The sequence below is a fragment of the Neofelis nebulosa genome, chromosome 4 (genome assembly GCF_028018385.1).
Source record: "Neofelis nebulosa isolate mNeoNeb1 chromosome 4, mNeoNeb1.pri, whole genome shotgun sequence".
Classification (NCBI taxonomy): domain Eukaryota; kingdom Metazoa; phylum Chordata; class Mammalia; order Carnivora; family Felidae; genus Neofelis; species Neofelis nebulosa.
Genome location: NC_080785.1, coordinates 152,233,714 through 152,253,901, shown reverse-complemented (window position 1 = coordinate 152,253,901; position 20,188 = coordinate 152,233,714). Strand labels below are relative to the sequence as shown.

General features: G+C 58.6%; 1 protein-coding gene across 5 annotated transcripts in view; it reads right to left on the bottom strand.

Moving 5' to 3' along the window:
• LOC131510200 (cadherin EGF LAG seven-pass G-type receptor 3) overlaps positions 1 to 18,806 on the bottom strand; it is a 38,410-nt gene extending 19,604 nt beyond the window's left edge. For 2 of the 5 annotated variants that reach the window (XM_058727026.1, XM_058727027.1), the window contains exons 1-25: positions 13,676 to 18,806; positions 11,516 to 12,166; positions 10,931 to 11,156; positions 10,506 to 10,621; positions 10,049 to 10,137; positions 9,783 to 9,940; positions 9,085 to 9,248; positions 8,698 to 8,823; positions 8,438 to 8,607; positions 7,838 to 8,023; positions 7,171 to 7,287; positions 6,630 to 6,801; positions 6,347 to 6,488; positions 6,118 to 6,238; positions 5,616 to 5,799; positions 5,199 to 5,300; positions 4,966 to 4,980; positions 3,473 to 3,567; positions 3,039 to 3,248; positions 2,618 to 2,813; positions 2,191 to 2,346; positions 1,618 to 1,792; positions 826 to 993; positions 476 to 602; positions 181 to 387 (exon numbers count right to left, since the gene is read on the bottom strand). In XM_058727026.1, coding sequence (XP_058583009.1) covers positions 181 to 387; positions 476 to 602; positions 826 to 993; positions 1,618 to 1,792; positions 2,191 to 2,346; positions 2,618 to 2,813; positions 3,039 to 3,248; positions 3,473 to 3,567; positions 4,966 to 4,980; positions 5,199 to 5,300; positions 5,616 to 5,799; positions 6,118 to 6,238; positions 6,347 to 6,488; positions 6,630 to 6,801; positions 7,171 to 7,287; positions 7,838 to 8,023; positions 8,438 to 8,607; positions 8,698 to 8,823; positions 9,085 to 9,248; positions 9,783 to 9,940; positions 10,049 to 10,137; positions 10,506 to 10,621; positions 10,931 to 11,156; positions 11,516 to 12,166; positions 13,676 to 17,789 — 8,187 coding nt within the window. In that variant the 5' untranslated portion in view covers positions 17,790 to 18,806. The remainder of the gene's footprint in view (positions 1 to 180; positions 388 to 475; positions 603 to 825; positions 994 to 1,617; positions 1,793 to 2,190; positions 2,347 to 2,617; positions 2,814 to 3,038; positions 3,249 to 3,472; positions 3,568 to 4,965; positions 4,981 to 5,198; positions 5,301 to 5,615; positions 5,800 to 6,117; positions 6,239 to 6,346; positions 6,489 to 6,629; positions 6,802 to 7,170; positions 7,288 to 7,837; positions 8,024 to 8,437; positions 8,608 to 8,697; positions 8,824 to 9,084; positions 9,249 to 9,782; positions 9,941 to 10,048; positions 10,138 to 10,505; positions 10,622 to 10,930; positions 11,157 to 11,515; positions 12,167 to 13,675) is intronic. The other 3 variants (XM_058727028.1, XM_058727029.1, XM_058727036.1) reach the window with 2 other exon arrangements.
• Positions 18,807 to 20,188: the final 1,382 nt, after the last annotated feature.

Sequence of the window (20,188 nt, the reverse complement as noted above, 5' to 3'; positions counted from 1 at the left end):
CACCACTCCTGCCTCACCCCGCTTCTGACCCCTAAACCACAGCACCTTGACCCAGCATTGTGCCCCAAACCCGGGCCCCAACCTGAGCATCCCTGACCCCTGACCCTGAGCTTTGGCTCCAGGACTTCCTGAGCCAGGTAAGGCCATCGAGACACAGGTCCCCTGGCCCCGACCCTGCACCTGGTTGTGGGTCCTGTGGATCCCCAGCAGGAAGAGGAGCTCTGCCACGCCCAAGGCAGCCGCCACGTTGGCATGGATCGCACGCATGTTGGACTTGAGGCTGCGCAGGCTCAGCAGGACCGCTGCGGTCAGAAGCAGCGCGGCCACAGACACTGCCATGACCACATGTGTGAACACCGCCAGCAGCTCCAGGTCACCCTCCAGCCGCTGTGGAGACAAGGATGGTCACTGGGGGTGTTGGTCACCCCTGCCCTTTGGCCTGCCCACGTCCTCAGGACTCTGAACACAGTCCCACCTCACGGGGCGAAGCATCCATGAGAACTCCAAAGGTGCCTGTCCGGCTGCAGCGACATCGAGCATGAGACCCATTCCTGTGTACCAGCTCACAGTCCCGTGCCGTCCACATGCCATGCTGGTCCGCCCTGCAGCCACAGGGCAGTTAGACCTATCATCCCCTCGGGAAAGTGCCCCGTGGCCTGGCGAGGGGTTGTGACAGACAGTGGGGAGGGGCAGGGGGCCTGAAGCTGAGGAGTCACATTCCTCATTGGCCTGGGTGCCTAGGGACATTGGTAGGGGCCCCAGGGGCAGGCTGGGCTCCCCAGGGGCCAACAGGGGACCAAGGGTTTCCGGAGCGGAGGTTCTCACGGGCCAGGCGGGTCCCACTGCACGCAGATCGCCTTGCTCCGATTCGCTGTCTGTAGCAGGCGGAACTCCAAGCTGATCGGGGACTCTAGGACACCCCTTAGGAAGTTGCGTCCATGGAACACAGCCACGCTGACCACCGGGGAGTTCATAACAGGGTTCTGGGGGAGCCTGAGGAGACACCCCACCTGGGCTCAGACCCTGCTGACCTCCCCAAGCTCTGACTGCCTACATCTTGGTCTTCATGCCACCGGCATGGCTGACTGAGAGTCGGGATGCCCCAGAGTGGATGCTATTTTGGGGAACCCCCTCAGCCTCCCACTGGGCTGATTCAAGACCCTGAGTCCAATGGCATAGCTAGGCTGTCATGGTTCTGCAGAAATGGCAGGTTCTCCGCAGCCGAGGGACACTGGGGTCTATGGCCTGAGCAGCTTCAGACTGTCTACCTCAAACTGCCGTCCCTGCCACCCCGATCTGACCTCCATCAATTGGTCAGCCTGTCTTTGCCTGCCTCTGTTAGCCAGTCTGCCTGTCTGTACCCGGCACATGTACCTCTCCTTTATGAGACTGTCCCCACCTGTGGCTCTGTGCCTGTCTGCAACCCTGCACAACCCCACAGAACATGATTCACCTAGAAGCCAGCACGGACAAGGCTCCCTGGAGCTGCACATGGGAGCTGTCTCAGGATGACTGTGAACCTGCTCATTTGCCCATGAAAAAATGGGTGCTAGACTGGGTAGAAGCTTACAGGCAACTCAGGGGTGAGAGGCCTGGAAGTAATGCCCCCCGTGGTACCTGGCGCCCCGGCGCTCGGCCTGGAACTGGGCAGGGAGCAGCCCCCCCAAGGTGCGGTAAACAAGGAGGATGACAATGGAGATCCCAGGCTCAGGCTCGGGCTCCGGGGGGGCCAGAGGGGGGCCCACACTTGAGGAGGTGTAGTTTTCCGTGCTGCTGCTGCTTGTGGACAGAACTGCCAGGGGAGGGGGAGGAACCACTGTCAGTGACCTCTGACCCCAAGCACCCACAAACCCAGCTCTGAACCAACCCATCGCAGCATCAAGCATGGGAATCTCTTCCCTGAAGGTCCAGGTCTGGGAGATGGAGAAAGCAGGAACCCATGAAGGGGATCTGGGCTCTCCAGGGCTGGATCCTGAATATCAAGGTGTGGGAGAGATCATCTGTGGTGAGGGAGAGAGTCCGTCGAGGCGAGAGCAGTGTGGGGGGCTGACATGGGAGGGTCTCACACAGGGGTCTGACATGGCGTGGGTCTGACAAGGGGAGAACTGGCAGGAGGGCAATATGCTATCTGGTGAAAGAGGTGGGATAGGAAAACAGGACCCGGGCCAGGGGTCACCCAAGGGATCTCACCTTCAGGTGGGGATGGCCGTGGGGACTGGGGAGGCAGCAGCACGTGTGTGTGAGGATCCCAGGCATCCTGGCCCCGGAAAAGGTTGCTGTGGTAACGAGGGTAGCGACGGGTTCCCCGGGTGGGACTGGGGTGCTCCATGCGGTCGATGCTGAGCACTGCCCAGGAGGAAGAGGGATGAGACCCAACAAGGATCTCCTCCCCATGCAGAAGGCCCCACACCCTCCTATCTGCATCTTATACCCAAGTCCCACAATCCCTCACTTCATTGCTACCAGCACAGAGCCCGTCCCTGCAAAGCACTGAGGGAGGTGGCACAGCCTCCCGCTACTAATGTTGACATCAATAGCCCCCAGCCCCTCAGATTTCCAGGTCCTTGCCCTTTCACAGCCCCCTTCCTGCCTCCCCCCCATGCCACTCGCCACATACTGATGTTGGGCGTCACCAGCCCCACGGGATTCAGATATGTGAGCTCCATATTCCTTGCAAGCGTGGCTGCATACTCCTCCAGATGCTGCACCAGCCCTGCGCTGCCTGGGGAGCCCCCAGGGCCCCGCTGCCCCAGCGCTGCCCACAGGTCCCCGGTCTCTGGGGCAAGCAGTGCAGAGCCGGCCCACAGCAGATTCTAGAATCAGGGAGATGAAAGTGGGCTCAGCCAGGTGAGGACATGTGAGGGGAGACAAGGCAGGTCTGAGGGTTATGGCTGGGTGCTCAGACACACCCCAGCCGGCAAGGGGGTGGGTTGGGAGAGGACAAGGGAAGAGGGAGAGCCCAGGGCCTTTACTTCCCCAGGGTCAGGAGGGGCCTGAGCAGGGGTCCAGGAGATGGGGAGCACAGGAGATAGCCCCACCTCATTGAAGTGGGCATCCTGTGTGGCTGTCAGCCCAAAGCCCTGCTGGTGACTCTCAAAGGCCAGCAGGTGGGCCAGCAGTCGGGCAGTGACTCGGACATCTTGACTAAAGTAGTGGTCGGTGTGGCCGGTCACCTCCCGCAGCCTTTGGGCTAGCTTCTTGGCCTCCACAGTATCCAGTGCTGTCTTATTCAGCTCTAGGCCGTCCAGCTGCCAGGACAAAGATGGGGATGGTCGCTCTGTGGTCCCTTAGGCCTTTCTCAAAAGCTTCACAGGAAGAAGGGTTTGGCCAGATTAAAGGGCAACCAGGAAAAGCCCAGGAGGTCAAAGGCTGGGGTATGATGTCTGGGCCCCAGCCCAGGCCTAGGGAAGCTGAGGCCAGGGCCAGGGCCAGCGCAGGTCTTGAGTGCAGGGTCAGGTCTGGGCAGTCTCACCAGCAGGTTGAGTTCTCGAAAGGCAGGGGAGGTACAGTTGAAGAGGTCAGGCTCCAGCCAACCCTGGTCCTCATCACACAGCCTCACAGCAGCACCTAGGGACAGGTGAACCATGGTCAGGACTGGGGCCGGAACACCTTCACTGATCTGATGAGCACAGCACCCTCCCCCAACCCAGGGGGAGCTCTGAAGCAGAGACCAGAATAGTAGGCATCTGTGGCTGGACAAGCTCCCAGCCCAAGCAGGTCCCAGCTGCCTATCAGTCTCAGGGGGCCTGTGGGCCATTCAGAACCACTGATTACATAAAGCAGAGCAGAAAGGTGCGCGCTCTCTCTCTCTCTCTCTCTTACACACATAAACACACACACACACACACACACACGGGCCAGAGCAGATTCACAGACATGTGGCCAGGGCAAGCAAACACATAGACCAGTGCCCACATCTGCACATACACGGACGTGTGGATCAGGACAAACACACAGACACACATGCTCTCTCCATGTATGCACACACAGACCAAGGTTTCCAGGAGTACTGTGTGACCAAAGTGAGGGTGGGGTGAAAGTTCTCACACCAGCTTCAACTGTCCCAGTGGTGGACTCTGCTGCCCTCTCGCCCTTGTCTGTGAGATGGGGATGGGGGTTGAATGAGAATTGACCTGGGTCTTTTTTTTTTCAACGTTTTTTTTTTTTTTTAATTTATTTTTGGGACAGAGAGAGACAGAGCATGAACGGGGGAGGGGCAGAGAGAGAGGGAGACACAGAATCGGAAACAGGCTCCAGGCTCCGAGCCATCAGCCCAGAGCCTGACACGGGGCTCGAACTCACGGACCGCGAGATCGTGACCTGGCTGAAGTCGGACGCTTAACTGACTGCGCCACCCAGGCGCCCCGAATTGACCTGGGTCTTAAGAGAGCTCGTAGCCACCAGCAAGAGGGACCCTAACTTGAACACAGAACCCCCCCAAGACAGACACACAGACACGTGCACAGGCACAGAAAGACACACACATGAGCATGCATACAGAGATGATCTCTGTCCAGCCACTGTGGAGACCTCAAGCAGCAGGGAGGGTTCTGCAAGGACCTCAGGCAGTGGGGAGGGGCCCTCAGGCAGCAGGGAGGAGTCTATAGGGTCCTCAAACAGAGAGGAGGGCATTTTTCGTGACTTTTGACATAGGAAAAGGCCTGAAGAGACCTCAGGAACTGAGGAGGGGGTCTGCAAGGATCTTAGGAAGTGGGGAGGGGTCTGCAGGGTCCTCAGGCAGTGGGGAGGGGCCTCTGAGGACCTCAAGCATCAGAAAAGGGCCTCCAGCATCCTCAGACAGTGGGAAGGGGCCTCCAGGGACTTCAAGCAGCTGAGAGTAGCTTTTAGAGACCTCAGGCAGCGGGGATGGGTCCACAGGGATTTCAGGCAGTGGGAGGGGTCTGCAAAAGCTCTGGCAGTGGGGTGGGGGGGCGCAGCACACCTGAGCAAACACGTACCCCTTACCTGCACCCCGCAATCCTGCCCAGAAGCCAAGAGAAACAGATGGAGGCTCAATGAGGGGGTGGGGAGGGACCCAGACCCCCTAGGAGGTATTGAGGAGCCCACATGGACCCCTACCCCACTCCCACTTCTTTGCAGGAGCAATGCCACCCAACTCAGGAAAAGAAGTGGCTCCAGCAGTCGAAGGACAGACCTACTCCCACCCTCAATGATGCCCCTGCTCCCCAGGTACTCACCCAGGGCCCCTCGAGGACAGGGCACTGAGGCCATCATGCCAAACTTGGTCTGGGGCCACCACACGCCAGATCTCAGGGACTTGGGGCAGGCATCATAGAGCACTAAAGAGAGAGGAAGCACTGAACCAGGCAGCCAGGGACTGGGGAAAATGATAGCCACACCCACTACTCCTTTACCACCCACATCAGACCCACTACCCAGCACTCCCTCTCTGGCCTTACAGGAGCTGGCCTGTCAGGTTCTGTAACAAATCATCAAAGTATCTGGGACAAATGTGGGGGGTGTCTAGGTATCAGTGGTCTCCTTCAGGAAACACTTCCCAGAGCCCTACCCAAGGAGTCAAACACGCCAGAAAGCTTGGTGGCAGCATGCCAGAGCCAGCCCTCTATATGTGGAACTGCGTGGAGCCTGCTCACCTCGGCAGCCACTGGCTGTCACCTCCGCAAAAGGACTGTCACAGCTGTTGCACTGGCGGCCAAGGGCTCCTGGGCGACAGGGGCACTGCCCGCTGTGGGGTGCACATGAACGCGAGGTGGAGCCCACAGGGTAGCAGTCACATGGGAGGCATGAGTCGCTGCCCCGTGGTCGGTAGTGGAACTCCTATTCGAGAATGGATCAGGGGACTGAGGTCAGAGATCGGGGCTTAAGGTAGGGGTCTCAGGTCAGGGCTTGAGGAATGAGTGGAATCAAGGGCAAAGGGTCAAGAGAACAGTACTCACAGGCCAGAAGGAAGATTGGGCTTCAAATGAAATGTAAGGGAGGAATCAGACATCAAGGACTAGAGGTGGCAGTTAGATGACAGGACAGGGGTAAGAGGCTAGGGCCTAAATCAGGTGGCAGAGATCAGCAAGCTCGATAAGAATCACAAATCATGGCTAGAGAAAAGTTAAAAGGTCAGGGGTCAGGGGCCAGGCATACCTTGCAGTGACACTGCCCATTTGTCTTGTTACAGTTGGGGTCAAAGCCCTTGTGAACGTCACAGTTGCAAGGGCCACAGGTTGGGCTCCCCCACCAGCCCCGTGGGCACTGCTGGTCCATCCTGGAGGTAGACAGCCAGGTGAGATGTGAGATGCCTCCAAGATATCTCAGTGATAACTCCCTCCCCCCACCCCAGGTCTTTCCATCATCTCAGTCTCCAGCCCCTCACCTGTGCTCACAGTGGTGCCCGAAATAGCCACCTGCACAATCACAGGTATAGCCATGGGGAGCTCCTGGAAGGTGGCGGCATGACCCCTGGTTCTGACAGGGATTCAAGAGGCAGGCGTCCACACACCCTGGGCCATAGTAACCTGCAGGTTGGGTCAGCGAGCTCAGGACACTGGCCACAGAGCATGGGAGTAAGCAGGTACCTGTCCTTCCAGTGATCCCAGTCTTTACCATGAGCCCCCAGTTCCTACCCAAATCCACCCTGCCCTACCCCCAATTCACACCTGGCCAGCAGGTACAAGAAAAGGTCTGCCAGAGGTCTCGGCAGTCAGCGTGGGGTGGGCAGGGTCCAGATGCACAGGCGTTGGTCACTATACAACCAGGTTCCACATTCACTCGGTGGCTAGGAGGAAGCAGGGCTGGGGATCCCGAGGGCGTGGGGCCGAGCCATACCCCCTATGGACACAGCCAGCAAGGTGTGAGCCCCATGTCAAAGCATCTCAGCCCCTACAGAGCCAGCCACCTGACATGCAGTCTCCCTCAAACCCCCCAAAAAGCCCAGACCCTGACCCCAATATCCCCAACTCAGCCCCCCATGGGACCCCTAATCGTGCTGTCCCTGACACAGACCTCTAATGACCCTTGATAATGTAAGCTAGACCCTCACCACCAACAGCACAGAAAGGCCTATCTCTGATGGCTCTGGGTCACATCCCCTCCCCATGCCAACCCCTATGTGAATGCAGCTTTTCAAGTCCCAAGGTGCTCCTGACCACTGACCACGCACCCTAATGGCCCAAATCATGTTCCCGTGCTGACCCCCACCTGGATACAGCCAACCAGACCCTGAGGAACCTCCTCTTCACTGCTGGGGGGCAGGCCTCCCACATGGAGTCGCTTTACCTTCAGGCCCTGCAGTTCACTCCCCACTGCCATGGTGTCCTGGGGGAGGGGTACAGTCAGCACTGGGGGTGTGGGGGCACCTGATGGATCCCTGCCCTACCCTAGAGTCAGTCTTGGCCTCGTCCTAGCCCTGCATGACCATCCTCTGTCCCTCTGGACCAGGAGAATGGTCTGGGCATGCGCTGCCCCTGAGTGCAGAGGACCTGCTGGAGTGTGAGGGATGGATAATAGCAAGGTTTCAGTAAAGAGCTGGGTTCAGACAGGCCTCTCTTTCCTGGACCCAGAATAGACCCTGAAATTTCAGAGCTTTGAGACAGGGAGATCAGGGCAGAGGCCAGAAGGGGTTCCCAAGAGTTAGGGAATGTACTGGCTGCAGAGGTACCCCAAGACCAGGCCAGAAATCTGGATAGCCTCTCTAATCTGAGCAGGCCTGGCTGGCAGGGTGGGCTCAAAGCAAGGGCATGAGGAAGGGACTGCAGGGAGAGTGATGTACAGTGGAGACAGTTGAGGGGATCTGGACTAGAGAGGGGTCAAATGAGGTGGGTCTGGTTGGGAGACTAACGGACTACCCAAGAGTCAGAGATCAGACCTGGAAGAGGCTATAGTCCAGTGAGACCATGAGGACATGGTGGCCCCGGCGGCCACCTGGCTCCTCCTGCAATTCCAACCGCAGATCGTGCCACCGGCCATCACTGACAGTCACCTGGTCCAGAAGGAGGTGGACAGCACGGCCCGAGCCCCTGGTCACTGTCACCGACAGCAACCCCCGATCCAGCTGCAGATAGAGAAGCACAGCCCTGGGTCAGGGCCCCAAGTTGGGCTGGGGCTTGGAGAGTCAAGAGGTGAGATCAGGGGGTTCAGACATCAGAACTGCAGGGCTAAGGCTATATCTGGCACACAGGGCATTGTGCCATAGGGACACCATGTCCCTGAGAATGAAGTTAGGGGACTCAGAGGTCAAGATCAGGGATTATGGATTGGTGCAGCTAGCACAAAAAAGATATGCTGGGGCCCTGCACCTGCAGAGGACATTATGGTGGGGAAGAGGATCAAGGGCCAGGGTCCAGAGTAGGGTCAAGTATGGTCAGTACACCTGGCAGGACTAGGTTGTAACAGACCAGGAATGTTGCTGGTGGCATTAGAGGTTGAGAGTTGAGGGTCTAGGGAGGGGCCAGGAGGACAGACACACCTGACAGAGGAGTGTGCTGTGTGGCCCAGCCTGCACTTGCATCAGGACCCCCTGAGTCGCCCGTGTCCGAAATGCCAGCCCCAGGTACCACGGCACAGACACAGTCATGTCATTTCCAAAGTCCCAGCTCAGCGTCCCATTGCCACGGAAATGATGGGGATGGGCCATGGCTGGGGGGATAAAAGGAAGAGGATCACAGGTCCCACCTGAGGAAAAGACCTTACCCTGCAGGCCCCTCTTGCCCCATGATGCCCACTCACTGAGCCTACAGTCTTTGCCACCGAAGCCCACAGGGCAGTCGCAGCTGAAGCCACCCCAGCGTTCTGAGCAGAAGCCGCTGTTCTTACAGGGACCCGAGTCGCAAAAGTGCAGCTTGGCCTGGCAGCCTGGGAGAGGAAGGCACATGGCAGATGTGAGAACGTGGGGGGCAGGGGGCACAAGTATTATCAGGACACAGGGGTCCAGAGGGGCCAAAAGTGGCCATGATTTTAGCCCCAGATTCTCTCAAGATGGAATTGGAAGGAGACAGGCCCTAAGGGTTAAGCTATGGCACAATGCTTGCCAGCAAAGGAAACAAGGATGAGGTCAGATTTAGAATCACTCCACATAGCCCTCTTCCCCCTCCCTAATGTGGGGACATGGCCTACCTGCCATGGTGCCATTGTTTGCAACGAAGGCTGCCATGTCCATTCGGCGGCCATCAATGTACAGATCCCGCATGCATCCAATGAATTCCTTGTGCGACACGGGGAAGTTCTCGGGGAGGTTGGGGACACCCCCCAGGAGCAGAGGGCCCGTCAGGTCCAGGGACCTGAGGATCAGGGGTCCTCATCATTGTTGGGACAGAGGCCAAGGTAGGGTTGCTCCTGAGGGCCACAGAAGTGGGGGTGGGGTGGGAGTAGGACTCAGAGGGTAAAGGTGATTTAGGGGGGAGGGTAAGGCTAGGGAAGAAGCTGGGGCCTAACTTTAGTTGTGGGGGTGCAAAGGAGAGTTCATGATGGGCAGATGGTCTAGGGAAAGGTGAAGGGGAGGGGCTGAAGGCTAGGATGAAACAGTGAGGCATTTGGGTGGTTGGCGAAGAATCTAAGGGGATGTGGGGCATTAGGAAGGGGGCAGTGGATACTGGAGGACTGGGTGCTTGGGGACTGTGTATGGGAGCAGGGAGGCAGGGGTAGAATAAAGAGATGGGGCTACGGTGAGGTAGGGGAGAGGATTTGTGTCATAGTGGAGAGAGGATTTGTGATTTGGGGAAGGATGGGGTGGCAGGTTGGAGACGGGCATGGGGTCAGGGTTGGAGTGGGCTTTGGCAGGCAGAAGGCATGGGAATCAGGGGCTGGGGTCTCACTTCTTGGAGCTTGTTTGCATGCCAGCAGCTGCACATGAGTAGTTGCCAATCTCAGCACCAAACTGCAGAGCCACAGCCACGTCGCAGTCATCCACGCTCAGCACAGCCACTTTATCCTTGGAGGGGCCCTGAGCACCCCCCAGGGCATCTGTCCGGGGCTAGAAACCCAGGCACACCACTCAACAGGACCTCCAGGATTGACCCCTAAGGGGCAGAACCTGGCATCCCAGCTCCCCTCATACTGCCATGCCAAGGGTGGTGCCCACCTTGTTGTAGTATCTCAGATGCACTGTGTGCCACTGCCCGTCACTCAGGCCCCCTGGAACTGTAGGGCTGACCACTGTATTGGACTCACCTGTGCAGGGGATACATGTGGAAGGTTGTCTGGAGCTGCCTAGTTACCTTTCCCTCCCCATCCCTACTCAGGTACAGTTACTCCCAGGATGGTCAGGGATACATCAGATCAGTCCCATCCACTGGTGACCATACTGGCTGGACCAGAGTACCTTGGAAGATAGGAGAAGCACACACCACTTGGAGAGATGGACTTTCTCCCAGGGAATGGCTAAGGGGGTAAGATCCTCACTGATGTCTGTTTGACATGGAGGTACATGTTTAGGTGTACAGTGAGGCAAACCTGAGGGGACTCGAGGCTTATACCCCCCAGCCATCTCACCTACTCATGTACCCACCCCCCACATATACATCCACGGGAGCACCCACCCGTGGAATATGTAAGCCGCACTTGCCCGGCCACAAGCTCCAGGGCCAGGAAGTCGTGCTTCTCGTTCAGGCGCCCGTTGTAGAAGAGTAGTCCACTGGGCTGCACTGTTGCGAACCTGGATGGGGTGGACGGGGCAAGTCACGAGCGGGACACCTCCTCACACCCACCATCCCTGCGACAAGAAGTTTCACGGGGCGCCAGCCAGGCTAGGGTGAAGCAGGAAAGGAGGAGAGCGGGTGCGGTGACGTCAGGGACAATGCAGTGATGTCAGGGACAGTGATGCTCCGAGACACCCAGGCAGGACACCCGGGGAGGGGCGATGTCCTGTGGGACGTCAGGATGGGGCAGCCGGGAATCTGACTCAGGGTCACAGAGGGAGTGGGGACGGCGTGGAGGCGCGCAGAGATACCGGGCGGGCACCTACGAGAGGGACAGCGTGAGGTGGAAGCGCTGCCGCAGACCGCGGAACATGACGAACGAACTGGGAGGGAAGGAGCGCGCCGCCACCTCGCAGCGCGGGCCCTCGAAGGCGCCGCCCGCCGGGCACTGGCAGCGGAAGCCGCCGTCGGGCCCGTCGGCACACGTGCCTCCGTTGCGGCAGACGCCGGGGACGCAGCGTCCGGCCTCCGTGTCCAGCTCGCAGTCTTCTCCTAGGAGTCAAACCAAGGTTGGAGGAGGTCACCCGCGGCTCCAGGGGGCCCCGCCCCTCCAAAGCCTCCCAGCCCACAGAAAGGGCGAGCTCCCTGGGGGCGGACACGCCTCCTATCGGTCTGGCCCCGCCCCACGTTCCCAGCAGCTCCGGTCACGCCCCCACGCCCCAGGCCACGCCCCCGCCGCAGTCTCAGCCCGCCTAAGACCTCTATTTCTTCAGGGCTTTAGGTTCTCCCAGGGCCGGGTTCTACGGCTTCGCGCTCCGCGGCGCCGCACCCAACCCCGGTAGACTCAAGACAGATTCCCCATCCTCGCTTTCACTGTAGTTCCGCCCTCACGCTCTGCCCGTGAAGAGCACCTGTGAAGCGCGGGCGGCACACGCAGGTATAGCCACCCTCCCGCCGCGCGCAGGCGCCGCCGTTCCGGCACGGGTTGGAGTAGCAGAGGTCGAGCTCCGTCTCGCAGAAGTCTCCCGTGAAGCCGGGCGGGCAGCGGCAGCGCAGGCCTGCGATGGGCTGGATGGGTCTGAAGAGCGTGGAGGCCGAGGCCAGGAAGGGAGCAGACGAGTCGAAGCGCAGCACGGACACGCACTTCATGTAGTTCTCACAGGGCTCGCGTAAGCACACGTTGTCGTCGAAGGGCAACACGTCTAGGAGCGAGCGCGCGGCAAGGGCAGAGCGGCGCACGTACAACTGCTCTTGCAGTTCCTCGGAGCTGAACCAGGGACCCGCAGCGCCTGCCCCGGCCCCGCGCGGCGCCAGCGCCGAGAAGCTCACATTGAGCACGGTGCCCCCCACGTCCGTGTCATTCTGGATGTTGAAGATGAAGACGTCCTCGGCGGGTGTGGCAAGCACCGCGGCCACGCCTTCCAGAAAGTGGCCCAGAAGCGGTGACAGGAAACGCTCCTGCCACATGTTCTCAAGGCGCACGGTCAAGCTGTTGGCCAGCAACTCCTCCGTGATGATGACCACGCGTAGCACACACTGCGCCGTCACGCTATGCAGCCCATCTGCGGGTGGGGGTAGAGGCAGTGGTCAGTCTGGGGTCAGCGGCTGCCCTTCCCCGGGACTCAGAGAGCTGGGGCCAGTGAATGCCTAGACTCCCAGCACCTGTGAGTCAGCAGGCTGACCCTGCCAGACACAAGGGGGTCTGGGGCTTGTGACCACCAACTCCCTCAGCATCAGGGTACCAAGTTGCTGCTTCCTCTCCCCTCCCTCCAACGCCAGGAGAAACCTGAGTCAGCCCTTGGGTCAGTAAGCCATTCCTCTAACAGCACACAAGAGAGTCCCTAAATAGTAACTCACCTTCCCCCAGGTTATGGCCAGCAGCCACCCTCACTCAGAACATAAAAAGGAGCCAGGGCCACTGACCACCCACCCCTACCCCCCAGCATTGCATAACCAGCACAACATCCCCTCAAAGAAACAAACAGACTTCTAGATTAATACTTACCCATCCCCTATCTCTGGTCAGCAAACTGCTTTTCCATGGCACTAGAAGGGCCCCTGGCCCTGTGACCACTCAACCCCATCCCCCAGAATCCTGGCTCAGCAAACTCTCTCTCTCCAGGAAGGTCTTGAACCCTGACCACCACCCACCTGCCCCCTCAGAATTCTTGGATCAGAAAGCTGCCCGTCATCCCAGACCTGGGTCCTGTGATCTCAGTGGTCACCTCTCAAAATGAGAATGAGGTGCTTATATACCTTGTCCCCAGACCCTAGTACACACTGGATGGCCAATAAAGATTGGTTGTTGAGTGAACTTAGGGATAAATGAAGTCTGTGCCTTCTTTGGCAGTGTGAGGAGTCCATGCTCCAGAATTGGGAAGTGAACAGCAGTGGAAGCCTCTCTCCCAACCTCTGCAGCAGCAGGCACGATTGCAAGAGCCTCTCCCACCTGCACCCTCCTATGAGGGAGTGTTTGTGAAAATCTGGGGCTGTAGAGGTAGAAAAGAGGCACGTGGGCCTCTGGACATTTTCCCAAAGGGCAGGTCCTCGGTCAGTCCCTTGGATAGCCGTCAGGCCAGTATGGGCCCACTCTCTGTCTGAAGCTGCCAGAGTAAGCTGCTATTCATGACCATTAAACTATTGGCCCACCTTCCCTGTACATATGGGGTAAAGGTCAAGCTGGACCCAAAGTAATGCTTCATCTGAACAGGTGTGAGCTAACTGGCCCATGCTGGCTTTTCCTGTGGCCTCCAGAGCATTAAGCCAGGACCTGCAGGCTTTTGGGGATGGGGGCACTATCCCTAGTGTAGTAGACAGTTCATACGGTCTTTATGGGATTTGCTATATGCCCTAGAATCTTTGAGGTTCTGTGGAGACTGTCCAAGACCCTAAGCAGGCTATGAACCTAACCTGTAAAGCCTATGGCAGATCCTGTGGGGGTGCAGGAACCCAGCATTTAAGGGATTCTTGGAAGGCTTGGAAATCCTTCTTTGGTTTCAGGTGCCCTGTGGAGCCCCTGAGGCCCTGAAGGTTGGGGTCACTGGGTCACTTGCTTGCCCCCCACCCCTCACCTGTGACAGTCACCAACATGGAGGCCACCAGTGGGCGGTTGTTGTCTAGCTTGCGGCTGAGTCGAAGCTCCCCACTGGTCTGGTTGACCACCAGCAGCTGCAACTCATTGCCCCGCTCAAAAGAGTAGAAGAGGTGGTCAGAGACATCAGGGTCATAAGCTGGGATGCGCCCAATAACGCCTGAAGGAAAGGTGTCTGAGCGGTTGGATACATAGTTGTTGAAGAGGATCTGGAAGTTGTTGAGCACAGGGCTGTTGTCATTCTGGTCAACCAGGCGGACATGCACAGTGGCTCGACTGACCAGAGGGGCAGACGTGGCCTGCACCACAATCACATATTCCTGGCGGGCCTCATAGTCCAGGTCAATGAGTGCCGTCAACTCTCCAGAGAAGATGTCCATTTGGAACAGCTCAGGGATGTTCCCCTCCACAATCTGGTACATTATATGTGCATTGGGGCCTTCATCAGGGTCTACCGCAGTGATCTGAGCCACCACTGAGCCCACAATGCTATTCTCCTTCACTCGCACCTCAAACTCCTCAGCTGGGAAGACAGGGGCATTGTCATTTACATCCTGCACCGTCACCTGGATGCTGACCGGAGTCCTCAGTGGGGGTACACCTCGGTCCACTGCATAGGCAGTAAGTTCATACACTGGTACTGCCTCCCGATCCAGCCGCCTCACTGTGCGGACAATGCCAGAGGTTGGCTCAATGGTAAAATCTCCATCACCGTCTTCCCCATTCTGGAAAGTGTACTGGACCCTGCCATTGGCATGAGCATCTCGGTCAGTGGCTGAGATCTGCAGGACACTGGTGAAAGGTGGGGCATCCTCAGATACCAATCCCGTGTAGTGGGAGGCTACAAACTGTGGAGCATTATCATTCACATCATTGACCATCACCTCCACATAAGTGGTGTCTGCCTTCTGTGGGATGCCATTGTCCCGAGCTGTAATAGCCAGTGTGTAGGTCACCTGGTCCTCATAGTCCAGTGGAGCCTGTAGTGTAATGGCCCCTGAATCTGCATCAATGCGGAACTGGGGCAGGTTGTCCTCCAGGAGATAGGTGATGCGAGCATTCTCACCCACATCATCATCAGAGGCACTGATAACCACCACAGTGCTACCCACTGGCCGATCCTCATTCACGCTCACTGAGTAGTGGGCACTTTGAAATACAGGCCGGTGAGTGTTGGCATCTGTGATATTGATGTGCACATAGCAGTGATCATGAAGCGCACGGTCAGAAGCAGTTAGCACCAGCTTGAAGTAGCGTTCCTGCTTGTAGTCCAATGGCAGAGCCAGTGTCACCAGACCTACACCCCCCTGGGTGCTGATAGCAAACCGATTCCGGGTGTTGCCACCTGTGATCTGGTAACTGATGGCACTGTTGGCATCACGATCTACAGCGGTCACACTGACCACAGTAGTGCCCACAGCTGCATCTTCATTCAGCCGTAGGTGGTACTCCTTCATCGTAAACTCAGGCCGATTGTCATTAACATCTAGCACAGTCACCGTGACACTGGCTGAGGCTGAGAGTGGAGGTGTGCCATGGTCTCGCGCCTCCACACCAAAGAAATAATGCTCCACAGACTCACGATCCAGGGGACCACTCACAGAGACCCAGCCAGTGGCACTGTTTATCACAAAGGGCATATCAGGTGCCACACCAGTTAGGGAGTACTCTAATCTGGCATTCTCCCCATGGTCCGCATCCACTGCCTGAATGTGGATGACCGAATGGCCCAGGGGTGCGTTTTCCAGTACAGAGACCTGGAAAGGTGTGCTGACAAAGATAGGAGTATGGTCATTGATGTCCACTACCTGGATGCTGGCCAGGCCTGTGTTGTTGGACAGTGGTGGCCGGCCTGCATCCTGCGCCCGGATGCGCAAGGCATACTCTCGCTCTGCCTCAAAGTCCAGAGGTGCCACCACCTGGATCTCGCCCGTGAGGCTGTCGATCGCAAAATGGCCACGACTGTTGCCGCTGATGATGTTGTAGTGCACCAGTCCATTGGCATCCTTGTCCCGGTCGGTGGCTGTGACGCGTAGTACCACCGTGTGGGGGCGCACGTCCTCGCGCACTTGCGCCACGTAGCGCTTCTCGCTGAATTGGGGCGCGTTGTCGTTCTCGTCCAGCACAGTTATGTGCACACGCACAGTGGCAGAGCGCGGCCCAGGTTCCTGGCCCTGGTCGCTGGCCTCCACCACCAGCTCGTAGCTTTCCATGTGTTCGCGGTCTACGCGACCGCTGGTGCTTATGAGGCCAGACCGCGGATCAATCTCGAAGGCGGCGGCAGCAGCGGCGCGCGCAGCTGGCGGCCCCACGAAGCGGTAACGCAAGTTGGCGTTGGGGGGCGCGTCGCCGTCTGTGGCACGCAACTGAAGAATGGGGTAGCCCTCCTCCACGTTCTCGCGAAGAGTCTCCCGGTATTGCGCCTGCTCAAACACTGGCGCGTGGTCGTTGCGATCGGTCACTGTAACAGCCACCATGGTAGTGGCCGAGAGGCGCGGCGAGCCGTGGTCCTGCGCCGTCACGCGCAGGTAGTGCCGCTCCATGCTCTCGCGGTCCAGAGCAGCCTCTGTGCGAATGAGGCCGCTTAGTGGGTCAATGCTGAACAGCTCCAGAGAGCGGCTGTTCATAAGCGCAGCCAGCGAGTAAACTAGGCGCCCGGCCTCGCCTGCGTCCGGGTCCTGCGCCACTACGCGTAGCACCGCGGTGCCAGCCGCCTCGTTCTCGGGCACTAGCGCCTGATAGTTGTACTGCGGAAACTGCGGGTGGCGGTTCGCGGCGCGACGGGGGCGGATCCTGCTCGCTGTGGGTATTCTCCAGGTTCCCGACTGAGCCCGGATCCCCGGAGGGCGCGGCCCGGGGCGCTGCGGGAGGAAGCGGCGGCGGAAGAGACCACGCGAGCGCATGCGCTCGGGCGTCGGCTCGGGAGCTGTCCGAGACTCGCGCAGTGCTGAAACGGACTCGGGAGCTGTCCTCTCTATGAGCGGTGCTGAATCCAGCCCAGGGCCACATCCTATAGCCCTGGGGGGACAGTCCGGCTGGGGGGCTGTCCTCGCCGCTCGAGATGTCGCAGTTCTCTCGCTCTGACCCCTACGCCTCGGTGCCCACAATTCCCCGCAGCAGCGCGTGGTTCCCACTTTTTTGGGGGTGCCTCTTCCAGGATTCCTCTGGGAGAACACTGGCTTGTAACCACGGGGCCGAACCAGAAGGTCCAAAGGGAAGGGAGAGCTGTTCCTCAGGCTCGGGACCCCTGGGGGCAGAGCCTCTGGAGACTGACTATCTTTTCGCAAGGGTCCTGTCCGCCCGCAAGAGGAGACCTCTGGGCGCCAGCATAATAGAGCCCCTGGTCCCTGTCCTGTTCCTTGCCCGCGTCTGTCTAAAGCCTGGACCCCATATTTCGCTCCCAACCCCGCGTCCGGCTGCTCAGGGAGCCCTCTACCACTCTGGGCGCTTTGCCTTCCCCCTCGGAGCCCCAAGAAGACAGGCTCCCTGACTCCCAGGCCAGGCTCTTCATCCTCTTGGACCCCGGGCGTCTCGGGACAAAGAGCTAAGGCTCCGCCGCCGGTCCGCGCCCCTGGCCCCGTAGCGGCAGCTACCCCTGGGTCCCAGCCTTGGCCCCCGTCGACCCCCAGCTCCTCTCGGCTGAGAGGGAACAAAGAGAGGAGGAGAAGGAGCAGGAGTAGTGGGGTTGTCGGCCCCCTGAGACCCCACCAAGGCGGCCGCCTCGCCATCACCCCCCGCCTCCCCACACGGCCTCCACCGCCCCTCGCCCCGGTCCGGGCCTTGGGCCCGCCCCGCCGCTCGGGCCCCCTCCCGGGCCCCTGCCGCCGCCCCGGTCCCCCGCCTCTCGGCCTGTCGCTCCGCACCGCCTTCGCCCTCTGGGCACCATCTACTCCGCAGCCAGAGCCCCTTTGGCGTGCGGCCCCGGCTTTTGCCGCCCCCACCACAGCATCCCCGACGCGGCTGCCGCCTCCCGCCGCTCCAACATGGCTCCCGGCTTCAGCGATGGTTCGTTCCACCTCAGCCCCGAAGCCCCAAATCCTGTGGTACAGCCCGTTGCGCATGGCAAATCTGACTGCTGAAGCTGTTGTCGCCATCTTTATTAAGGGCAAACCATAACTGCTGCCCTCGGTGCTGAATAAGGGTTGGAAGGTTCGCCGCCCCTGGATCCACCCTCCTTGCTTTGGGACACCCCCCTCACCCGCCTTCCTTCTTCTAGGCGCGGTCTCAGCTCCATCTCTTATTCTTTCTTCTGTTTGCAGGTCTTTTGTTCCCCTTCCTGAGCACTAGTTCCGGACCCTGTCCTGGAGTTTGGTATGAAAATTGGTGCCAATGTTGTGCAGAGAGCGTTCTCATGACTCTTGGCAGGGGTACCATGTGGAATCCCGGGAACGCAGGGGAGGTTGACTGGATGGGGACCTGGGACGCCAGACCTAAGGTTGATAGCTTGAACTGTTCGACCACTGAGTTTTAACTCGTGAAACATGTCGCGACCATCTGTTTGGAGTGTCTCTGCAGAGCAAGGACTGGAGATGACCCGCCCAGGCGTGAATAGAGAACAAACTCTTCCCTGCCTTGCTGGAACCCAGCAGTCTCCTGCGCTGGGGGCCCCTCCACTGGAGGAAACACCCTCCTCCAGGCCGCGGGTCTCGAAAGCTCTGGGATGCCACGTGGAGCCCGGCGTTGCCTTGTATAACTGCAGCCACGGCTTCCTCGGATCCCCGCCCCTCGCCCTCCACGACCGCGTCCCTTAACCCCTTGAAGGGACTAACGGAAGCTCAATCCTCCTCCCACGGTTCAATACAGTTCTCCCAGAGCTGAGCAATTCCAGGAGCAAGTCGGTTCCGGATGGCCAATGGGCAGATAAGGCGGAATAGACGTCACAGAAGACGACACCGGGTTGGGAGAGAACTATTGGCACAATGGGAGGCTCCGCCCCCCGACGGCGGACTCATTGTCTTAGGGGAGGGCTCTGTGGATTCCAAGGTAGCCCGGAGAGATAATCCCGGAGGCTCTCTGCCCCCTGGCCTGCAAAGGCAGCAGCGGCAACGCCCTGCAGCGTCATGGATAAAGGGCGCGGGTGTCCCCAGACCAAGGAGGGGTTTAGGGCGGGATCCCAGCACGTTCCAAGGGGCGCGGCTCCAGTTAGGAACTAAAGCAAAACTCCTGGCTCAGGCCTGCAGCCCACTCCAACGGTACATATGACATCACCATCGACCAATCAGGCGGCACATTCTTCGGCCCCTCGACTTCTTCGCTTCCGGGAGGGGGGGTTCCCGTGGGTCCCACCTCCTGAGCGCCCTACCTAGCTGTGGAAAGCTGGCAGGTGGGCTCCAGAATCTGAGGACTCCCTAAGGTCGGAACTTCATGCCGGATATACGGTCTCGGTTCCTATGGGCGTGAGGATGGAGCACTGCTGAGCTGCTGAGGTGGAACTGGGTTGGATCGGGGTCCAGTCGGTGGAGGGCCTGGAGGGGCGGGGCCAGGGACGAGGATTTGGCTGTACAGTAGCCCTCCGGGTCCACAATCTAGCGAGTGCAGGGCACGAAACTTTACACCAGCAAAGGAGGGAAGCAGGAGGCACGCTAGGGGGAAGAGTACTAGGGTCCCTGGGGAGCTGCCTCAGGCAACTTAGCGATCTGGGACGGCTTCCTGCTGGAGAAAATGCCTGAGCAGAGCCTCGAATAACCAAGAGGAAGTCTGCACCTACAGGGGAAGCAGGAGCCATCCTAGGTCTTGGAGGCTAAGTGGGCACTGTGCAGAGGGGTAAAGGAACCATGGCAGAGGGAAATTGAGCTCTGCTGTCTTCATTAGGGCTAGCAGTGGCTTCAGCTGATGCTCCTGTAAAGAGCAAGACCTAGACCTCTCCTTAATACACTTGACTTGCGGTGTAACTGCGGTGGCCAGCCCTGTCACTCCCTAATGTTCCTGCCTCCACTGTTATCCTCTCTTTGTGGCTCCTCCTCCCCATGTGCACTCACCTCTGTGTCCCATCCCCCACCCGCACCCCAGCCCCGCTCCAGCGGCAGCTTCTAATGTCCCCTGTAAAGACAGAAACTAAGTATTGATGATAGATCCTCCCTTCCAACAATGTTCTGGAGGAGCAGAACATTACTGGAGGAAAACATTTTACATTCATGACCACAAGTCTCAATATTATATCGGAGGGGAGGGCCTAGCCAGTGCTGTAAGGCAGGAAAAATAAAAAGGTATGAGGATTGGAAAGGAAAAAATAAAACAAGCACAGGCAATAGGATTGGGTATGTAAAAAATTTTAAAGAACCATAGGTAAGTTATTAGAGTGAGTTTAGTTAGCAAAGACATTGAATACAAGGTCAATACATAAAAATCAATTGTTGGAGCACATGGCTGGCTCAGTTGGTGGAGCATGCAACTCTTGGTCTTGAGGTTGTAAGCTTGAGCACCATGTTAGGTGTAGAGATTACTTAAAAATTAAATCTCTATATAAGTAAATAAGCTGTAATTTCTACATATC